This window comes from Stegostoma tigrinum, chromosome 47, assembly GCF_030684315.1.
Source record: "Stegostoma tigrinum isolate sSteTig4 chromosome 47, sSteTig4.hap1, whole genome shotgun sequence".
NCBI lineage: Eukaryota > Metazoa > Chordata > Chondrichthyes > Orectolobiformes > Stegostomatidae > Stegostoma > Stegostoma tigrinum.
The window spans coordinates 7,602,182-7,618,706 of record NC_081400.1 but is presented as its reverse complement, the minus strand read 5'-3'; the positions used below and the strand labels follow the sequence as shown (position 1 = coordinate 7,618,706).

General features: G+C 55.8%; 1 protein-coding gene across 1 annotated transcript in view; it reads left to right on the top strand.

Annotated features, from left to right (window-relative positions):
• The window catches only part of lix1l (limb and CNS expressed 1 like), a 32,914-nt gene that overhangs the window by 14,705 nt on the left and 1,684 nt on the right, over window positions 1-16,525 (top strand). Inside the window, exons 2-5 of the mRNA XM_048525639.2 lie at window positions 15,205-15,368; window positions 15,525-15,665; window positions 16,102-16,197; window positions 16,447-16,524. Of these exons, the coding sequence (XP_048381596.1) occupies window positions 15,205-15,368; window positions 15,525-15,665; window positions 16,102-16,197; window positions 16,447-16,524 (479 nt within the window). The remainder of the gene's footprint in view (window positions 1-15,204; window positions 15,369-15,524; window positions 15,666-16,101; window positions 16,198-16,446; window position 16,525) is intronic.

Sequence of the window (16,525 nt, the reverse complement as noted above, 5' to 3'; positions counted from 1 at the left end):
AGTGGGGGGGGAGTATGAGGGGAGGGGGGGTAGTGGGGGGGAGTATGAGGGGTGGGGGGTAGTGGGGGGGGAGTATGAGGGGAGGGGGGGGTAGTGGGGGGGAGTATGAGGGGGGGGTGGGGGGGGTAGTGGGGGGGGAGTATGTGGGGGGGGAGTATGGGGGGGGGTAGTGGGGGGGGAGTATGAGGGGAGGGGGGGGTAGTGGGGGGGGAGTATGAGGGGGGTAGGGGGGGTAGTGGGGGGGGGTAGGGGGGGGTAGTGGGGGGGGTAGGGGGGGGTAGTGGGGGGGGGAGTATGAGGGGGGGTAGTGGGGGGGAGTATGAGGGGGGGAGTATGGGGGGGGTAGTGGGGGGGGAGTATGAGGGGAGGGGGGGGGTAGTGGGGGGGGGGAGTATGAGGGGAGGGGGGGGTAGTGGGGGGGGAGTATGGGGGGGTAGTGGGGGGGGAGTATGAGGGGAGGGGGGGTAGTGGGGGGGAGTATGAGGGAGGGGGGGGTAGTGGGGGGGGAGTATGAGGGGAGGGGGGGGTAGTGGGGGGGGAGTATGAGGGGAGGGGGGGTAGTGGGGGGGGAGTATGAGGGGAGGGGGGGTATTGGGGGTGAGTATGTGGGGAGGGGGGGGTAGTGGGGGGGGGAGTAGTGAGGGGGGGAGTAGTGGGGGGGGGAGTAGTGGGAGGGGGGAGTATGAGGGGAGGGGGGTAGTGGGGGGAGTAGAGGGGAGGGGGGGTAGTGGGGGGGGGAGTATGAGGGGATGGCGGGGTAGTGGGGGGGGAGTATGAGGGGAGGGGGGGGAGTATGAGGGGAGGGGGGGAGTATGAGGGGAGGGGGGGGTAGTGGGGGGGGGAGTATGAGGGGAGGGGGGTAGTGGGGGGGGAGTATGAGGGGGGGGAGTATGAGGGGAGGGGGCTAGTGGGGGGGGGAGTATGAGGGGGGGGGTAGTAGGGGGGGGTAGTGGGGGGGGAGTATGAGGGGAGGGGGGAGGAGGGGGGTAGTGGGGGGGGGAGTATGAGGGGGGGGGAGTAGAGGGGAGGGGGGTAGTGGGGGGGGAGTATGAGGGGAGGGGGGGGTAGTGGGGGGGGAGTATGAGGGGAGGGGGGGTAGTGGGGGGGGAGTATGAGGGGAGGGGGGGGTAGTGGGGGGGGGGAGTATGAGGGGAAGGGGGCGTAGTGGGGGGGGGAGTCTGAGGGGAGGGGGGGTAGTGGGGGGGGGGAGTATGAGGGGAGGGGGGGGTAGTGGGGGGGGGAGTATGAGGGGAGGGGGGGGTAGTGGGGGGGGGAGTATGAGGGGAGGGGGGCGAGTATGAGGGGAGTGGGGTGGTGTGGGGGGAGTGGGGTGGTGTGGGGGGGGGTGGGGGGGTGGTGTGGGGTGGGGGGTGTGGGGGGGGTGGGGGGGTGGTGTGGGGTGGGGGGGGGTGGTGTGGGGTGGGGTGGTGGTGTGGGGTGGGGGGGTGGTGGGGGTGTGGGGGGGTGTCGAGGGAGTGGGGTGGGGGGTGTGGGGGGGGTGGTGTGGGGTGGGGGGTGTGGGGGGGGTGGGGGTGTGGGGGGGGTGGGGGTGTGTGGGGGGAGTGGGGTGGTGTGGGGGGGGTGGGGGAGTGGGGTGGTGGAAGGGGGTGGGGGAGTGGGGGGGGAGTGGGGTGGTGGAAGGGGGTGGGGGAGTGGGGGGGGGAGTGGGGTGGTGGAAGGGGGTGGGGGAGTGGGGGGGGAGTGGGGTGGTGGAAGGGGGTGGGGAGTGGGGGGGGGAGTGGGGGGGGGAGTGGGGTGGTGGAAGGGGGTGGGGGAGTGGGGGGGGGAGTGGGGTGGTGGAAGGGGGTGGGGGAGTGGGGGGGGAGTGGGGGTGGTGGGGTGGAGTGGGGGGGGTGGGGTGGTGGGGGGAGGGGGTGGGTGTGGTGGGGGGAGTGGGGGGGAGGGGGTGGGTTGGTGGTGGGGGGAGTGGGGGGGTGGGGTGGAGGGGTTGGGTTGGTGGTGGGGGGAGTGGGGGGGTGGGGTGGAGGGGTTGGGTTGGTGGTGGGGGAGTGGGGGGGAGGGGGTGGGGTGGTGGGGGGGTAGTGGGAGGGGTGGGGTGGTTGGGAGGGGTGGGGTGGTTGGGGGGGGGATGGGGTGGCTTGGTGGGGGGGAGGGGGGGGAAGGGGGTGGGTTGGTGGGGGGGAGGGGGAGGAAGGGGGTGGTGTGGGGGAGGGGGTGGGTTGGTGGGGGGGGAGGGGGAGGAAGGGGGTGGGGTGGTGTGGGGGAGGGGGTGGGTTGGTGGGGGGGGAGGGGGAGGAAGGGGGTGGGTTGGTGGGGGGGAGGGGGAGGAAGGGGGTGGGGTGATGGCGGGGAGGGGTGGGTTGGTGGGGGGGGAGGGGGAGGAAGGGGGTGGAGTGGTGGGGGGGGAGGGGGTGGGTTGGTGGGGGGGAGGGGGAGGAAGGGGGTGGGGTGGTGGGGGGGAGGGGGAGGAAGGGGGTGGGGTGGTGGGGGGGGAGGGGGTGGGTTGGTGGGGGGGAGGGGGAGGAAGGAAGAGGGTGGATTGGTGGGGGGAGGGGGTGGGTTGGTGGGGGGGGAGGGGGAGGAAGGAAGGGGGTGGATTGGTGGGGGGGAGGGGCTGGGTTGGTGGAGGGTGAGGGGGAGGAAGGGGGTGGGGTGGTGGGGGGGGAGGGGGTGGGGTGGTGGGGGGGAGGGGGAGGAAGGGGGTGGGTTGGTGGGGGGGAGGGGGAGAGGAAGGAGGTGGATTGGTGGGGGGTGGATTGGTGGGGGGTGGATTGGTGGGGGGAGGGGGTGGGTTGGTGGGGGGGGAGGGGGAGGAAGGAAGGGGGTGGGTTGGTGGGGGGAGTGGTGGGGGGAAGGGGGTGGGTTGGTGGGGGGAGTGGTGGGGGGGAGGGGGAGGGTTGGTGGGGGGGTGGGGGAGGAAGGAAGGGGGTGGGTTGGTGGGGGCAAGGGGGTGGGTTGGTGGGGGAGTGGTGGGGGGGAGGGGGAGGGTTGGTGGGGGGGTGGGGGAGGAAGGAAGGGGGTGGGTTGGTGGGGGGAGTGGTGGGGGGAAGGGGGTGGGGTGGTGGGGGGGAGGGGGTGGGTTGGTCGGGGGGGAGGGGAAGGAAGGGGGTGGGGTGGGGGGGAAGGGGGTGGGTTGGTGGGGGGGAGGGAAGGAAGGGGGTGGGGTGGTGGGGGGGAAGGGGGTGGGTTGGTTGGGGGGAGGGGAAGGAAGGGGGTGGGGTGGTGGGGGGGAAGGGGGTGGGTTGGTGGTGGGGGAGGGGAAGGAAGGGGGTGGGGTGGTGGGGTAAGGGGGTGGGGTAGTGGGGGGGAGGGGAAGGAAGGGGGTGGGGTGGTGGGGGGGAGGGGGTTGCTTGGTGGTGGGGGAGAAGGGGGTGGGTTGGTGGGGGGGAAGGGGGTGGGGGGGGGTCGGGGGGAAGGGGGTGGAAGTGGGTGGGTGGGTGGGGGGGAAGGGGGTGGAAGTGGGTGGGTGGGTGGGGGGGAAGGGGGTGGGAAGTGGGTGGGTTGGTGGGGGGGAAGGGGGTGGAAGGGGGTGGGTTGGTGGGGGGGAAGGGGGTGGAAGGGGGTGGGTTGGTGGGGGGGAAGGGGGTGGGTTGGTGGGGGGAAGAGGGTGTTAGGGGGTGGGTTGGTGGGGGAAGGGAGAGAGGAGTGGGGGAAAGGGGGTGCGTGGGTGGGGGAAGGGAGGGGGGAGTGGTGGGTAGGGGGTGCGTGGGTGGGGGAAGGGAGGGGGGAGTGGGGGGTAGGGGGTGCGTGGGTGGGGGAAGGGAGGGGGGAGTGGGGGGTAGGGGGTGCGTGGGTTGGGGAAGGGAGGGGGGAGTGGGGGGTAGGGGGTTTGTGGGTGGGGGAAGGGAGGGGGGAGTGGGGGGGTAGGGGGTGCGTGGGTGGGGGAAGGGAGGGGGAGGGGGGAAGGGGTTGCGTGGGTGGGGGAAGGGAGGGGGGAAGGGGTTGTGTGGGTGGGGGAAGGGAGGGGGGAGGGGGGGAGGGGGTGCGTGGGTGGGGGAAGGGAGGGGGGAGGGGGTGCGTGGGTGGGGGAAGGGAGGTGGGAGGGGGTGCATGTGTGGGTGAAGGTGGGGGGAGGGGGTGCGTGGGTGGGGGAAGGGAGGGGGGAGGCGGGGAAGGGGGTGCGTGGGTGGGGGAAGGGGGTGGGTGGCGTGGGGGGGACGGGGGTTTGGTGTGGGGTGGGGGTTTAGGGGTGTGGAGGTGTGTTGGAGGTTAGTGGTGTGGGGGAGGGGTTTGGGGTGGGGGGGTGTGGTGTTGGGAGTGGGGAATTTGGGGGGAGGGTTGTGGGGTATGAAGTATGTGGTGGGGCCGGGTGTGGGGTTTGTGGTGGAGTGGGGTGCGGGAGGGTTGGGGGTTGCGTAAGAAAAGGGGATGTGGTGGTTGGGGTTAAGATATGGGGGTTTGGCGGTGGGTAGGTTGTGGGGGTGTTAGGTAGAGGGGTAGCATGTGGGGGTGGGAATCAGGGTGTAGGATATGGGGGTGGGGATCAGGGTGTAGGATATGGGGGTGGGGATCAGGGTGTAGGATATGGGGGTGGGGGTAGAATGGGTGTCGGATTTCGGGATGGGGTGGTAGGGTAGGGCAGGGGGTGGAATATTGGGTGTGGGGGTAGGATATTGGGTATGGGGGTGTATGGGGTAGGATATTGGGGGTGGGGGGCATAAGAAAAGGGAGTGGGGGATATGGGGGTGCAGGAGTTAAAATGGCAGGTGATCCCAGACCCATGTGATGCTCTTCTTGCTCAGTGTGGGAGCTCAGGGACGCAGCTGATGTGTGTCCAGCTGCAGCTCTTGTTTGACGGCTTGACGGCTCTGGGGGTGCGGATGGACTTGCTTTGGAGCATCGACGATACTGAGGAAGTCGTGGATGGCACGTTCAATAAATTGGTCACACCGCAGATTAGGATTGCTGAGGGTGAAAGGGAATGGGTGACCAAAAGGCAGAGGAAGAGCAGGAAGGCAGTGCATGTATCCCCTGCAGTCATCTCCCTCCAGAACAGGTATTCCGTTTTGGATACTGTTGGGGGAGAGGGCTCACCAGGGGAAGGCAGCAGTAGCCAGGTTCATGGCACCGTGGCTGGCTCTGCTGTACAGAAGGGCGGGAAAAAGAGTGGAAGGGCGATAGTCATGGGGGATTCGATTGTAATGTGAGTCGATAGGGGGTTCTCCGGTTGAAAACGGGACTCCCAAATGGTATGTTGCCTCCCAGGTGCACGGGTCAGGAATGTCTCCGATCGGCTGCAGAACATTCTGAAGGGGGAGGGTGAACAGCCAGTTGTCATGGTGCATATAGGCACCAACGATATCGGCAGAAAATGGGATGAGGTCCTGCAAGCAGAATTTAGGGAGTTAGGAGCCAAGTTAAAAAGTAGGACCTCAAAGGTAGTAATCTCAGGATTGCTACCAGTGCCACGTGCCAGTCGGTGCAGAAATGAAATAATAGCCAGGATGAACGACTGGCTTGAGAGATGGTGCAGGAGGGAGGGGTTCAGGCTGGTCTGGGGGAGGTGGGACTATTACAAATCAGATGGTCTTCACCTGGGCAGGACTGGAACCAATGTCCTCGGGGGTGCTTTTACTAATGCTGTTGGGGAGGGTTTAAACTAATGTGGCAGGAGGATGGGAACCAAATATTGGACAAGTTATTGGACAGAAAAGAGGTAGTAACTAAAGCCTGTAGGGAACTAGATAATGAAGTCGGTGTGACTAAGGGGAAGAGTAGGCAGAGAGCAGCTGATGAACACAAAGGGACAGGTGGTCTGAGGTGCATTTGTTTTAATGCGAGAAGTGTAGTAGATAAGGCAGATGAATTTAGAGCTTGGATTAGTACCTGAGAGTGTGATGTTATTGCTATTACTGAGACTTGGTTGAGGGAGGGGCATGATTGGCAATGAGACGTCCCAGGATATAGATGCTTCAGGCGGGATAGAGAGGGAGGTGAAAGGGGTGGAAGAGTTGCATTACTGGTCAAACAGGATATCACAGCTGTGCTGAAGGAGGGCACTATGGAGGACTCGAGCAGTGAGGCGGTATGGGCAAAGCTCAGAAATAGGAAGGGTGGAGTAACAATGTTGGGGCTGTACTACAGGCCACCCCACAGCGAGCGTGAGATAGAGGTACAAATATGTAAACAGATTATGGAAAGATGAAGGAGCAACAGGGTGGTGGTGATGAGAGATTTTAATTTTCCCAACATTAACTGGGATTCACTTAGTGTTAGAGGTTTAGATGGAGCAGAATTTGTAAGGAGTACCCAGGAGGGTTTTCCAGAGCAGTATGTAAATAGTCCAACTCGGGAAGGGGCCATACTGGACCTGGTGTTGGGGAATGAACCCAGCCAGGTGGTTGAAGTTTCAGTACGGGATTACGTTGGGAACAGTGATCACAATTCCCTGAGTTGAGAATACTGATGGACAAAGATGAGAGTGGTCCTAAAAGAAGAGTTCTAAACTGGGGGAAGGTCAACTATACCAAAATTCAGCAGGAGCTGGGGAGAGTGGATTGGGAGCAGCCTTTGGAGGGTAAATTCACATTTTATATGAGAGGTTGATTAGGGTGCAGGACAGACATGTCCCTGTGAAAATGAGGGATAGAAAGGGCAAGACAGGTGAATGGATGACAGGTGAAATTGTGAGACTAGCGAACAGGAAAAAGGAAGCATGCATAAGGTCTAGGCGACAGAAAACAGAGGAAGCTTTGGAAGATCCTCCTGCTCCTTCCCCCACACTGCCCCGCTCCTCCTGCTCCTTCCCCCACCCCCCCCGCTCCTCCTGCTCCTTCCCCCACACTGCCCCGCTCCTCCTGCTCCTCCCCCCCCCCCGCTCCTCCTGCTCCTTCCCCCGGCCACTCTCCATTCATCCATTTCTTCCTCCAGTCAGTCCTCGCTCCCTTCCTCCCTCCTCCCTCCTCCCTCCTTCCCTCCCTCCTCCCTCCTCCCTCCTTCCCTCCCTCCCTCGCTCCCTCCAGTCAGTCAAAACAACAAAGAAAATTACAGCACACGAACAGGCCCTTCGGCCCTCCAAGCCTGGGCCGATCAAGATCCTCTGTCTAACCTGTCACCTATTTTCTCCCGGTCTGTGTCCATTTGCTCCCTGCCCATCCATGTACCTGTCCAAATATATCTTAAAAGACGCTAACGTGTCTGTGTCTCCCACCTCCGCTGGCAACGCGTTCGAGGCGTCCACCAACCTCTGTGTAAAGAACTTTCCATGCATATCTCCCCTAAACTTTCCTCCTCTCACTTTGAACTCATGACCCCTAGTAATTGAGTCCCCCACTCTGGGGAAAAAGCTTTTTGCTGTTCACCCTGTCTATACCCTCATGATTTTGTCGACCTCAATCAGGTCCCCCCCAATCTTCATCTTTCTCATGAAAATAATCCAAATCTACTCAACCTCTCTTCATGGCTAGCACCCTCCATACCAGGCGGCAACATGGTGAACCTCCTCTGTACCCTCTCCAACGCGTCCACGTCCTTTTAGTAATGGACACAGTACTCTAAATGTTGCCGAACCAAAGTCCTATACAACTGCAACATGACCTGCCAACTCTTGTACTCGATACCCCGTCCAATGAAGGAAAGCATGCCATGTGCCTCCTTGACCACCCGATTGACCTGCATTGTCACCTTCAGGGAACAATGGACCTGAACACCCAGATCTCTCTGTTCATCAATTTTCCCCAAGACTTTTCCATTTCCTGTATAGTTTGCCCTTGAATTTGGTCTTCCAAAATGCATCACCTCGCATTTGCCTGGATTGAACTCCATCTGCCATTTATCTGCCCAACTCTCCAGTCTATCTATGTTCTGTTGTAATCTCTGATAGTCCCCTTCACTATCTGCTTCTCCATTCCTCCCTTATAATGCGATTAGGCAAGACTTAGGAGGCATAGAATGGGTTAGCAAAGTGCAGGGGATGGGGACAATTGAATTGTGGAGCTGGTTTAAGTAACAGATATTGCATGTCCTTGATAGGTACGTCCCTGTCAGGCAGGGAGGAAGCGATAAGCTAAGGGATCTGTGGTTTATGAAAAAAATTGTATCTCTTGTTAAGCAGAAGAGGGAGGCTGATGTGACGATGAGACCAGATGGTTCAGATGAGGTGATGGAGAGCTACAGATTAGCTGGGAAGGATTTAAAGAGAGAGTTAAGAAGAGCAAGGAGGGTACATGAGCAGACATTGGCAGGTAAATAAAGGAGAACCCTGAAGTTTTCGATAGGTATGTGAGGAATAAGAGGATGACTGGGGTAGGCATAGGGCCAGTCAAAGACAGAAGTGGGAAGTTGTGTGTGGACGCTGTGGAGATCGGAGAGGTGCTATATGATTACTTCTCATCTGTTTTCACTGAGGGACAGGAGAATAATTTAGAGGAGGTGACTGAGTTACGGGCTACTCGAATTGAAAGGGTTAAGGTTAGTAAGGAGGAAGTGTTATCACTTCGACAACGTGTGAAGGTAGATAAAACCCCTGGGCCTGATAGGATTTTTCCGAGGATTGTCTGGGAAGCTAGGGAGGAGGTGGTGGAGCCTTTGGCCTTGATCTTTGAGTCCTCATTGTCTATAGGTTTAGTACCAGAGGAGTGGAGGATTGCAAATGTTGTGCCCTTGTTCAAGAGGGGCAGTAGGAAAGACCTAGGCAATTGTAGACCTGTGAGCCTTACGTGTGTTGTAGGAAAAATTTTGGAAAGGATTATAAGAGATAGGATTTATAATCATCTAGCAAGCAACAATGTGATTGCAGATAGTCAACATGGATTCCTCAAGGGCACGTCGTGTCTCACAAATTTCATTGAGTTTTTTGAGAAGATGACCAAGCATGTGGATGAGGGTCAGGCAGTTGGCGTGGTGTACATGGACTTCAGTAAAGCCTTTGATAAGTTTCCCCATGGTAGGCTATTGGAGAAAATACAGAGGCATGGAATTGAGGGAGGTTTAGCCATTTGGATTAGAAACTGCCTTCTTACCGAAAGCCAATGAGTGGTGGTTGATGGAAAATATTCAGCCTGGAGTCAGGTCACTAGTGGTGTGTCTCAAGCATTTGTTTTGGGACCACTACTGTTTGTCATTTGTCTAAATGACTTGGACGCAGGCATAGGTGGATGGGTCAGTAAGTTTGCAGATGACACTAAAGTCGGTGGAGTGGTGGAGATTGTGGAAGAATGTTGCAGGTTGCAAGGAGACTTGGATAAACTGCAGAATTGGGCCGAAAGGTGGCAAATGGAGATTAATATGGATAAATGTGAGGTGATTCACTTTGGGAGGAATAATAGGAAGGCAGAATACCGGGTCAATGGGAAGATTCTTGGTAGTGTACATGAGCGGAGGGATCTTGGTGTCCATGTGCATAGATTTCTGAAAATTGCCACCCAGGTTGATAGTGCTGTTCAGAAGTCTGATGGTGTTTTAGGTTGCATTGGTAGAGGGATTGAGTTCCGGAGACGTGATGTCATGCTGCAACTCTACAAATCGCAAGTGTGGCCTCACTTTGAACATTGCGTGGTCCCTCCATTACAGGAAGAATGTGGAATCATTGGAATAGGTGCAGAGGAGATTTACCAGGATGTTGCCTGGTCTGGAGCGAAGGTCTTATGAAGAAAGGCTGAGGAACTTGGATCTGTTCTTATTGGAGAGAAGGATGCTAAGAGGGGATTTAATAGAGACGTACAAGATGATCAGTGGATTAGATGGGGTGGACAGTGAGAGTCTTTTTCCAAGGATGATGACTTCAGCTTGTACAAGGGGGCACAGCTACACATTGAGGGGTGATGGATTTAAGACAGATGTCAGAGGCAGGTTCTTTACCCAGAGAGTGGTAAGGAGGTGGAATGCCCTGCCTGCTAATGTAGTTAACTCAGCCACATGAGGGGCATTTAAACAGTCCTTGGATAAGCATATGAATGCTGATGGGATAGTGTAGGGGAAAGGGCTTAGATTAGTTCACAGGTCGACGCAACATTGAGGGCCGAAGGGCCTGTTCTGCGCTGTGTTGCTCTATGTTCTTAATATCGAGAAAGTAGGACCAATCTGAAACAAGGAATTAAGAGGGCAAAAAGGGGTTATGAAATACCACTAGCAAACAGGGTTAAGGAAAATCCCAAAGCCTTTTATTCGTACCTAAGGAGCAAGAGGGTGACGAGAGAAAGGGGTGGCCCACTTAAGGACAAAGAAGGGAAGTTATTTGTGGAGTCAGGGAAATTGAGTGAGATTCTTAATGAGTACTTTGCGTCAGTATTCACTGAGGAGAGGGACATGACGGATGTTGAGGTTAGGGATAGATGTTTGATTACTTTAGGTTAAGTCGGTGTAAGGAGGGGGGAATTGTTGGGTATTCTAAAAGGCATATGGGTGGACAGCTCCCCAGGTCCAGATGGGATCTATCCCAGGTTACTGAGGGAAGCGAGAGGCGAGATAGCTGGGGCATTAACAGATATTTTTGCAGCATCCTTGAGCACGGGTGAGGTCCCGGCGGACTGGAGAATTGCTAATATTGTCCCCTTATTTAAGAAGGGTAGTAGGGATAATCCAGGTAATTTTAGACCAGTGAGCCTGACGTCAGTGGTGGGGAAACTGCTGGAGAAGATACTGAGGGATAGGATCTTTTTACATTTGGAAGAAAATGGGCTCATTAGTGATAGGCAGAATGGTTTTGTGCAGGGCAGGTAATGTCTTACCAACTTAATAGAATTCTTTGAGGAAGTGACAAAGTTGGTTGATGAGGGAAAGGCTGTATATGTCATATAGATGGACTTCAGGAAGGCGTTTGATAAGGTTCCCCTTGGCAGGCTGATGAGAAAGTGAAGTCGCAAGGGGTCCAGGGTGTACTAGCTAGCTGGATAGAGAACTGGCTGGGCAACAGGAGACAGAGTGTTGTAGTGGAAGGGAGTTTCTCAAAATGGAGACCTGTGACCAGTGGTGTTCCACAGGGATCTGTGCTGGGACCACTGTTGTTTGTGATATACATAAATGATCTGGAGGAAGGTATAGATGGTCTGATGAGCCAGTTTGCAGATGACACTAAGGTTGGTGGAGGAGCAGATAGTGAAGGGGACTGTCAGAGAATGCAGCAGAATACAGATGGACTGGACAGTTGAGCAGAGAAATAGCAGATGGAGTCCAATCCAGGCAAATGCGAGGTGATGCATTTTGGAAGATCCAATTCGAGAGCAAACTATATGGTAAATGGAAAAGCCCTGGGGAAAATTGATGCACAGAGAGATCTGGGTGTTCAGGTCCATTGTACCCTGAAGGTGGCAACACAGGTCGATAGAGTGGTCAAGAAGGCATATGGCATGCTTTCCTTCATTGGGCGGGGTATTGAGTACAAGATTTGGCAGGTCATGTTGCAGTTGTGTAGGACTTTGGTTCGGCCACATTTAGAGTACTGTGTACAGTTCTGATCGCCACATTACCAAAAGGATGTGGATGCTTTGGAGAGGGTGCAGAGGAGGTTCACCAGGATATTGCCTGGTATGGAGGGTGCTGGCTATGAAGAGAGGTTGAGTAGATTAGGATTGTTTACATTAGAAAGACGGAGATTGAGGGGAGACCTGATTGAGGTCTACAAAATCATGAGGGGTATAGACAGGGTGGATAGCAAGAAGCTTTTTCTCAGAGTGGGGGACTCAATTACTAGGGGTCATGAGTTCAAAGTGGGAGGAGGAAAGTTTAAGGGAGATATACATGGAAAGTTCTTTACACAGAGGGTGGTGGGTGCCTGGAACGCGTTGCCAGCGGAGGTGGTAGAGGTGGGCACGTTCGGCACATTTAAGATGTATCTGGACAGATACGTGAATGGGCAGGGAGCAGAGGGATACAGATCCTTGGAAAATAGGGACAGGTGTAGATAGAGGATCTGGATCGGTGCAGGCTTGGAGGGCCGAAGGGCCTGTTCCTGTGCTGTAATTTTCTTTGTTCTTTGTTCTTTGATATGGGAGGGTTGAGGATGTAGGATTTGGGGGTAGGCTCTTGGGGGGGAGACGGGAGGGTAGTGGGGTTTGTGGGGGTGGGAAGGGGGGCTAGGATATGGGGAGGGGGGAGGGTAGTGGGAATAGGGGGTTTAGGCTATGGAGATGGGGGGGAGGTCGTAAGGAGCAAAATCAAAGTTGCTGGAAAAGCTCGGCAGGTCTGGCAGCATCTGTGGAGGAGAAAACAGAGTTAACGTTTCAGTTCCTCAGAACTGATGGTGGCTGGGAAAACATCAGTTTTTCTGCAGAAAATAGGGAGGTGGATGGGGTAGGGAGTGACAGTGTGAGGAGGATGGGGAAGGGTTGGAATGGGTCATGGGGCGATGGGATGGGGACGGGGTGTTTCATCTTTACATCTTGACTGCTCTCCCAGTCTCCTCATGTCCTCCCCTCATTTATCTATCTCTTGCCGCTCACCCCAAATCCTTGTCTCCCCCAAGCTCCCTGGCAATCCCCTCGTTGCCTTCAGATGCTCCTTCCCGTCCTGTCTCCTCATCTTCCTCTTCCCAACCATCATCTGCTCCCAACACTGCCGTTCCCCTTGTTGTGCCTTACCCTCCCCTCCCCCAGTGGATAAACCTTTCCCTTGTGTTTACCCACCTTATCTTGATCTACCCCACCCCCTTCTTGTCAACACAGCCTCCTCCTCCTCCTCATCTGCCCCCTTTCCCCTTTTTCCCTTGTTGTTCAGCAATAGATCACACCTTCCCTTCGTTTTGTGCCTACACTGTATCCAACACACCCTGCACCCCCATCATCTTGTTCCCCTCATCCTCCCCCTTCTACTTCTGTGTCTCTTCCTCAGTCTCTCGCCCCTCTATCTGTCTCTCCCTCTCTATCTGTCTCTTTCCCTCAGTATCTTTCACTCCCCTCCATTTCCCTTTCTCTCCCCCCCCGCCCCCTCCATCTGCCTCCTATCCTCTCCGTCTGCCTCCCTCTCTCCCCACCCTTTTTCCCAATTCCCCGAGCCCGTATCTTGCCATCTTGCCTGTGGTACCTTATTTAGTGCCTGATGGAAACTGGGATTTACCACATCTGCTATTCGTCCTTATCTATCCTCCAAGTTACAGCCCTGAAAAACACACTATTTCCCTTTCATAAATCCACACATGCCTGATCATAGTCTGCCCATCTAAGTAGGCAGTGAGTTCCCACCACCTTCTGGATGCTCTTTGTCGCATCTCCCAGCCCCTTCTACACAAGGGGACCGAGGTCTACTTTAGCCACTCTCTTCCTTCTGGCTCGGAGATGTATTTCTGTTTTCGGAGCGAGTTTACTCTCACATGCTGTCTTATCAATTACTACCATTTCAACATCCTCTCTGCTGGCTTTTAAACCCAGTCTTAACAGTCATGCCAACTAATATCCTTCGCAGCTTTGGGAACCTGAAACAAACTGAAACACCCTTCCATCTCACACTGTCTCTCCTTCTGTCTGTGCAGTTTCCACATTCTTCCCAGGTCTGCATTGGTTTCCTCTGGATGCTCCGGTTTCCTCCCACCTTACAGGATAGAGTGGATTGGCCACATTAAATTGCCATGTTGTGTTCAAGGACATGCAGACTTGGTGGAGTAGTCTTTTTCTCTCCCTCTTTTTCTCTCTCCCTCTTTTTCTCTCTCCCTCTTTTTCTCTCTCCCTCTTTCTCTCTCTCCCTCTTTCTCTCTCTCCCTCTTTTTCTCTCTCCCTCTTTTTCTCTCTCCCTCTTTCTCTCTCTCCCTCTTTCTCTCTCTCCCTCTTTCTCTCTCTCCCTCTTTTTCTCTCTCCCTCTCTCTCTCTCTCTCTCTCTCTCTCTCTCTGTGCCTGGCCCTACTGTCTCTGTCTGTTTCTCTCTCTCCCTCTCTCTGTCTCTTTCTGTCTTTCTCCCTTTCTGTCTCCCTCAGCGCCAAAGTCCCAATTCGTTTCAGGTTCCCAAAGTTGCAAAGGATATTATTTGGCAGATGTGGTAAATCCCAGTTTCCATCAGGCATTAAATAAGGTGCCACAGGCAAGATATGGGTTTGGGGAATTGGGATGTCATATTAGCATGAATGAAGGATTGGTTAATGAAAGAAAGCAGAGAGCTGTGACAAATGGGACGTTGTGACCACTAGGGTATTGCAAAACACTGTGCGGATGCCTAACTTATTTACAGTACATTAATAACATAAACATGGAGACCAGGAGTGATGTATCTAAGTTTACTGATGATACAAAGCCACGTGTGAATGTGAGAAGGACACAGAGAGGTTGCAAAGTGAAACCAACTGGTTAACAGGGTGGGTAAAAAGCTGGCAGATGTCGTGTAATGTCGACAAGTGGCCTTAGAAAAGCAGCATTTTTGGGATACAGCCCCATAATTCTTTATCCTGCTAGTCATTAGAAATCTATCAATCTCTACCTTAAAAACTGAGCTTCCACAGTAGTCTGTGAGAGAGAAATCCAAAGGATCGCAACCATCTGAATGAAATAGTTTCTCCCCCTTTCATTCCTAAGTGGCTTCCCCGAAACAGCAACAACTTTGTCAAATCTTATCTGACCCTGTCCTAATCCTGTTCTCACCCCTTCTCCCAGTCAAACCTCCCCTCCTTCTCCGAGAATAATACCCCCGTACGGGGTATTATTTGGGGTACCACAAAGCATGCAGGTCAGACAAGATAAATGCAGGAAGGATGTTCCTGAAAATATGGGTGGGGGGAGAGTCCAGATCTGGGTTTGGGGGTGGGGGTGTGTGTCACAGTCGAAAGGAGACTAGTAGAACTGAGATGAGGAGAAATGTCTTCACCCAGAGAGTGGGGAGCCTGTGGAATTCACTGCCACAGAAACGTGACCAGGCTTTTAATTGTCTTAAAGTTTGCTAGGTAACACTTAAGTTATCAGAAGCTGAACTCTCTTGAATTTTCTGAGATTAAGGGCTGTTCTCAATGGGGGTGGGGGGGGTGCTTGTGACCTTCAGTCTTCACTCTCCCAGGCATTTCCCACGGGGTCTGTGCGTCTGGGATTCAGCAGGTCCTAATACTCCTCACTGGCCTGCAGTAATTCTCTGACCATTAGTTGAAGCAAGGGAGACGTGAGAGGAAGCGTTACCACGCAGCAAGAGACTGAGAGGGAGCTTCGATGGAGGCAGTTGAGATGGAGTTGGATTATAATCTGAAAAGGGAGAGTGCGCAGGGTCACGGGGGGGCCGGGTGAAGCGTGAACGGCTCACTTATACTTGATGGGCTGAATGGCCATCTTGCCTGCTGTAAACGCTCTGACCTGTGGTTCCTCTCTCTCTTTCTGTCTCTCCCCACCGCCCCCGCCTCAGTGAACGTGGTAGAGGCTCTGCAGGAGTTCTGGCAGATGAAGCACAGCCGAGGGGCAGAGCTGAGGAACGGCGCCCTGGTGGTGTATGAGATGGTGCCCTCCAGCAGCCCCCCGTACGTCTGCTACGTCACCCTGCCAGGGGGCAGCTGCTTCGGCAGTTTCCAGGTATGGCGCCTGCCTACTGTGCCAAGCGACTTGTACCCGCGCCGTGAGCCCCAATGTGGCCAGCTGGTGAGAGCCGGCGGCCTCGGTGCCAACTTTGTGGTGGCAGTGCCAGCTGTGCCGCACGATATAGTAAAAGTTTGTTTTGGATTCTCGCAGCTGTGCCAGACCAAGGCGGAGGGCAGACGCAGTGCGGCCAAGATTGCCCTGATGAATTCTGTCTTCAACGAGCACCCATCGCGCAGGATCAACGACAGCTTCATCGAGAAGAGTGTGTCTGAAGCCCTGGCTTCCTTCAAAGTGAGTACTGAGGTGTTTTGGTGGGGTGGGCGGCGATTTGCTGAAGCTGGGATGGTGAAAGATGGAAGGGCCACTCTGCCCATCTGCCTGAAAACCCTCCCTGGAACACTGCACTGGGTCATGGAGTTAAGCTGCCTCATTAGTACACTCCACAGTTGGCAAGGGAAAGGAGGAATCCCGAGACCCTCACGCAGGTGGTAACTCCAATCATTACCCAGCAGGAAGGGGCTACTCAGCCCATACAAGGCCCAGTGGCGGGTCCCCTCTGTCCCAACACCCCCCCCTCCCAACAGGCCTGCAGCATTGGCCCCCCCCTGTTGGAAATGCACCGATTTGATGATGTGGCCCGTAAGGGGGCTCGGTTAATCCTGATCGTAACTCGCAGAGTTTGAGACTCGGTCTCCGCAACCGCCTTCTGCTTCTGACCTTTCCACAGGGGAACAAGGACGAGGCTGACATTTCCAATACTGGCATTGGAGCCTTCCGATTCATGCTGGAGTCCAATAGAGGGAAGTCCATGCTGGAATTTCAGGTAAAGCTGGGGCTCGGAAGAGCGGCAGAGAGAACTGGGACGGGAGGGCATGTAGGGTAGTGCTCTATGGGGAGGGGCAGAGCAAGGGGACATGGTTTGGGGTTGGTGTACATGCTGAGGGTGGGGCCGTGGTCTGCGTCGGTGTAAATGCTGAGGGTGGGGCCGTGGTTTGGGTCAGTATACACGCAGGGTGGGGGGAGATGCTGCGATGGCGTTGTTCCTGCTCCTGTCATTGTGAATTTGTTCCAGGAGCTGATGACGGTATTTCAACTCCTGCATTGGAATGGCAGCCTGAAGGCAATGAGGGAACGGCAATGCTCTCGCCAGG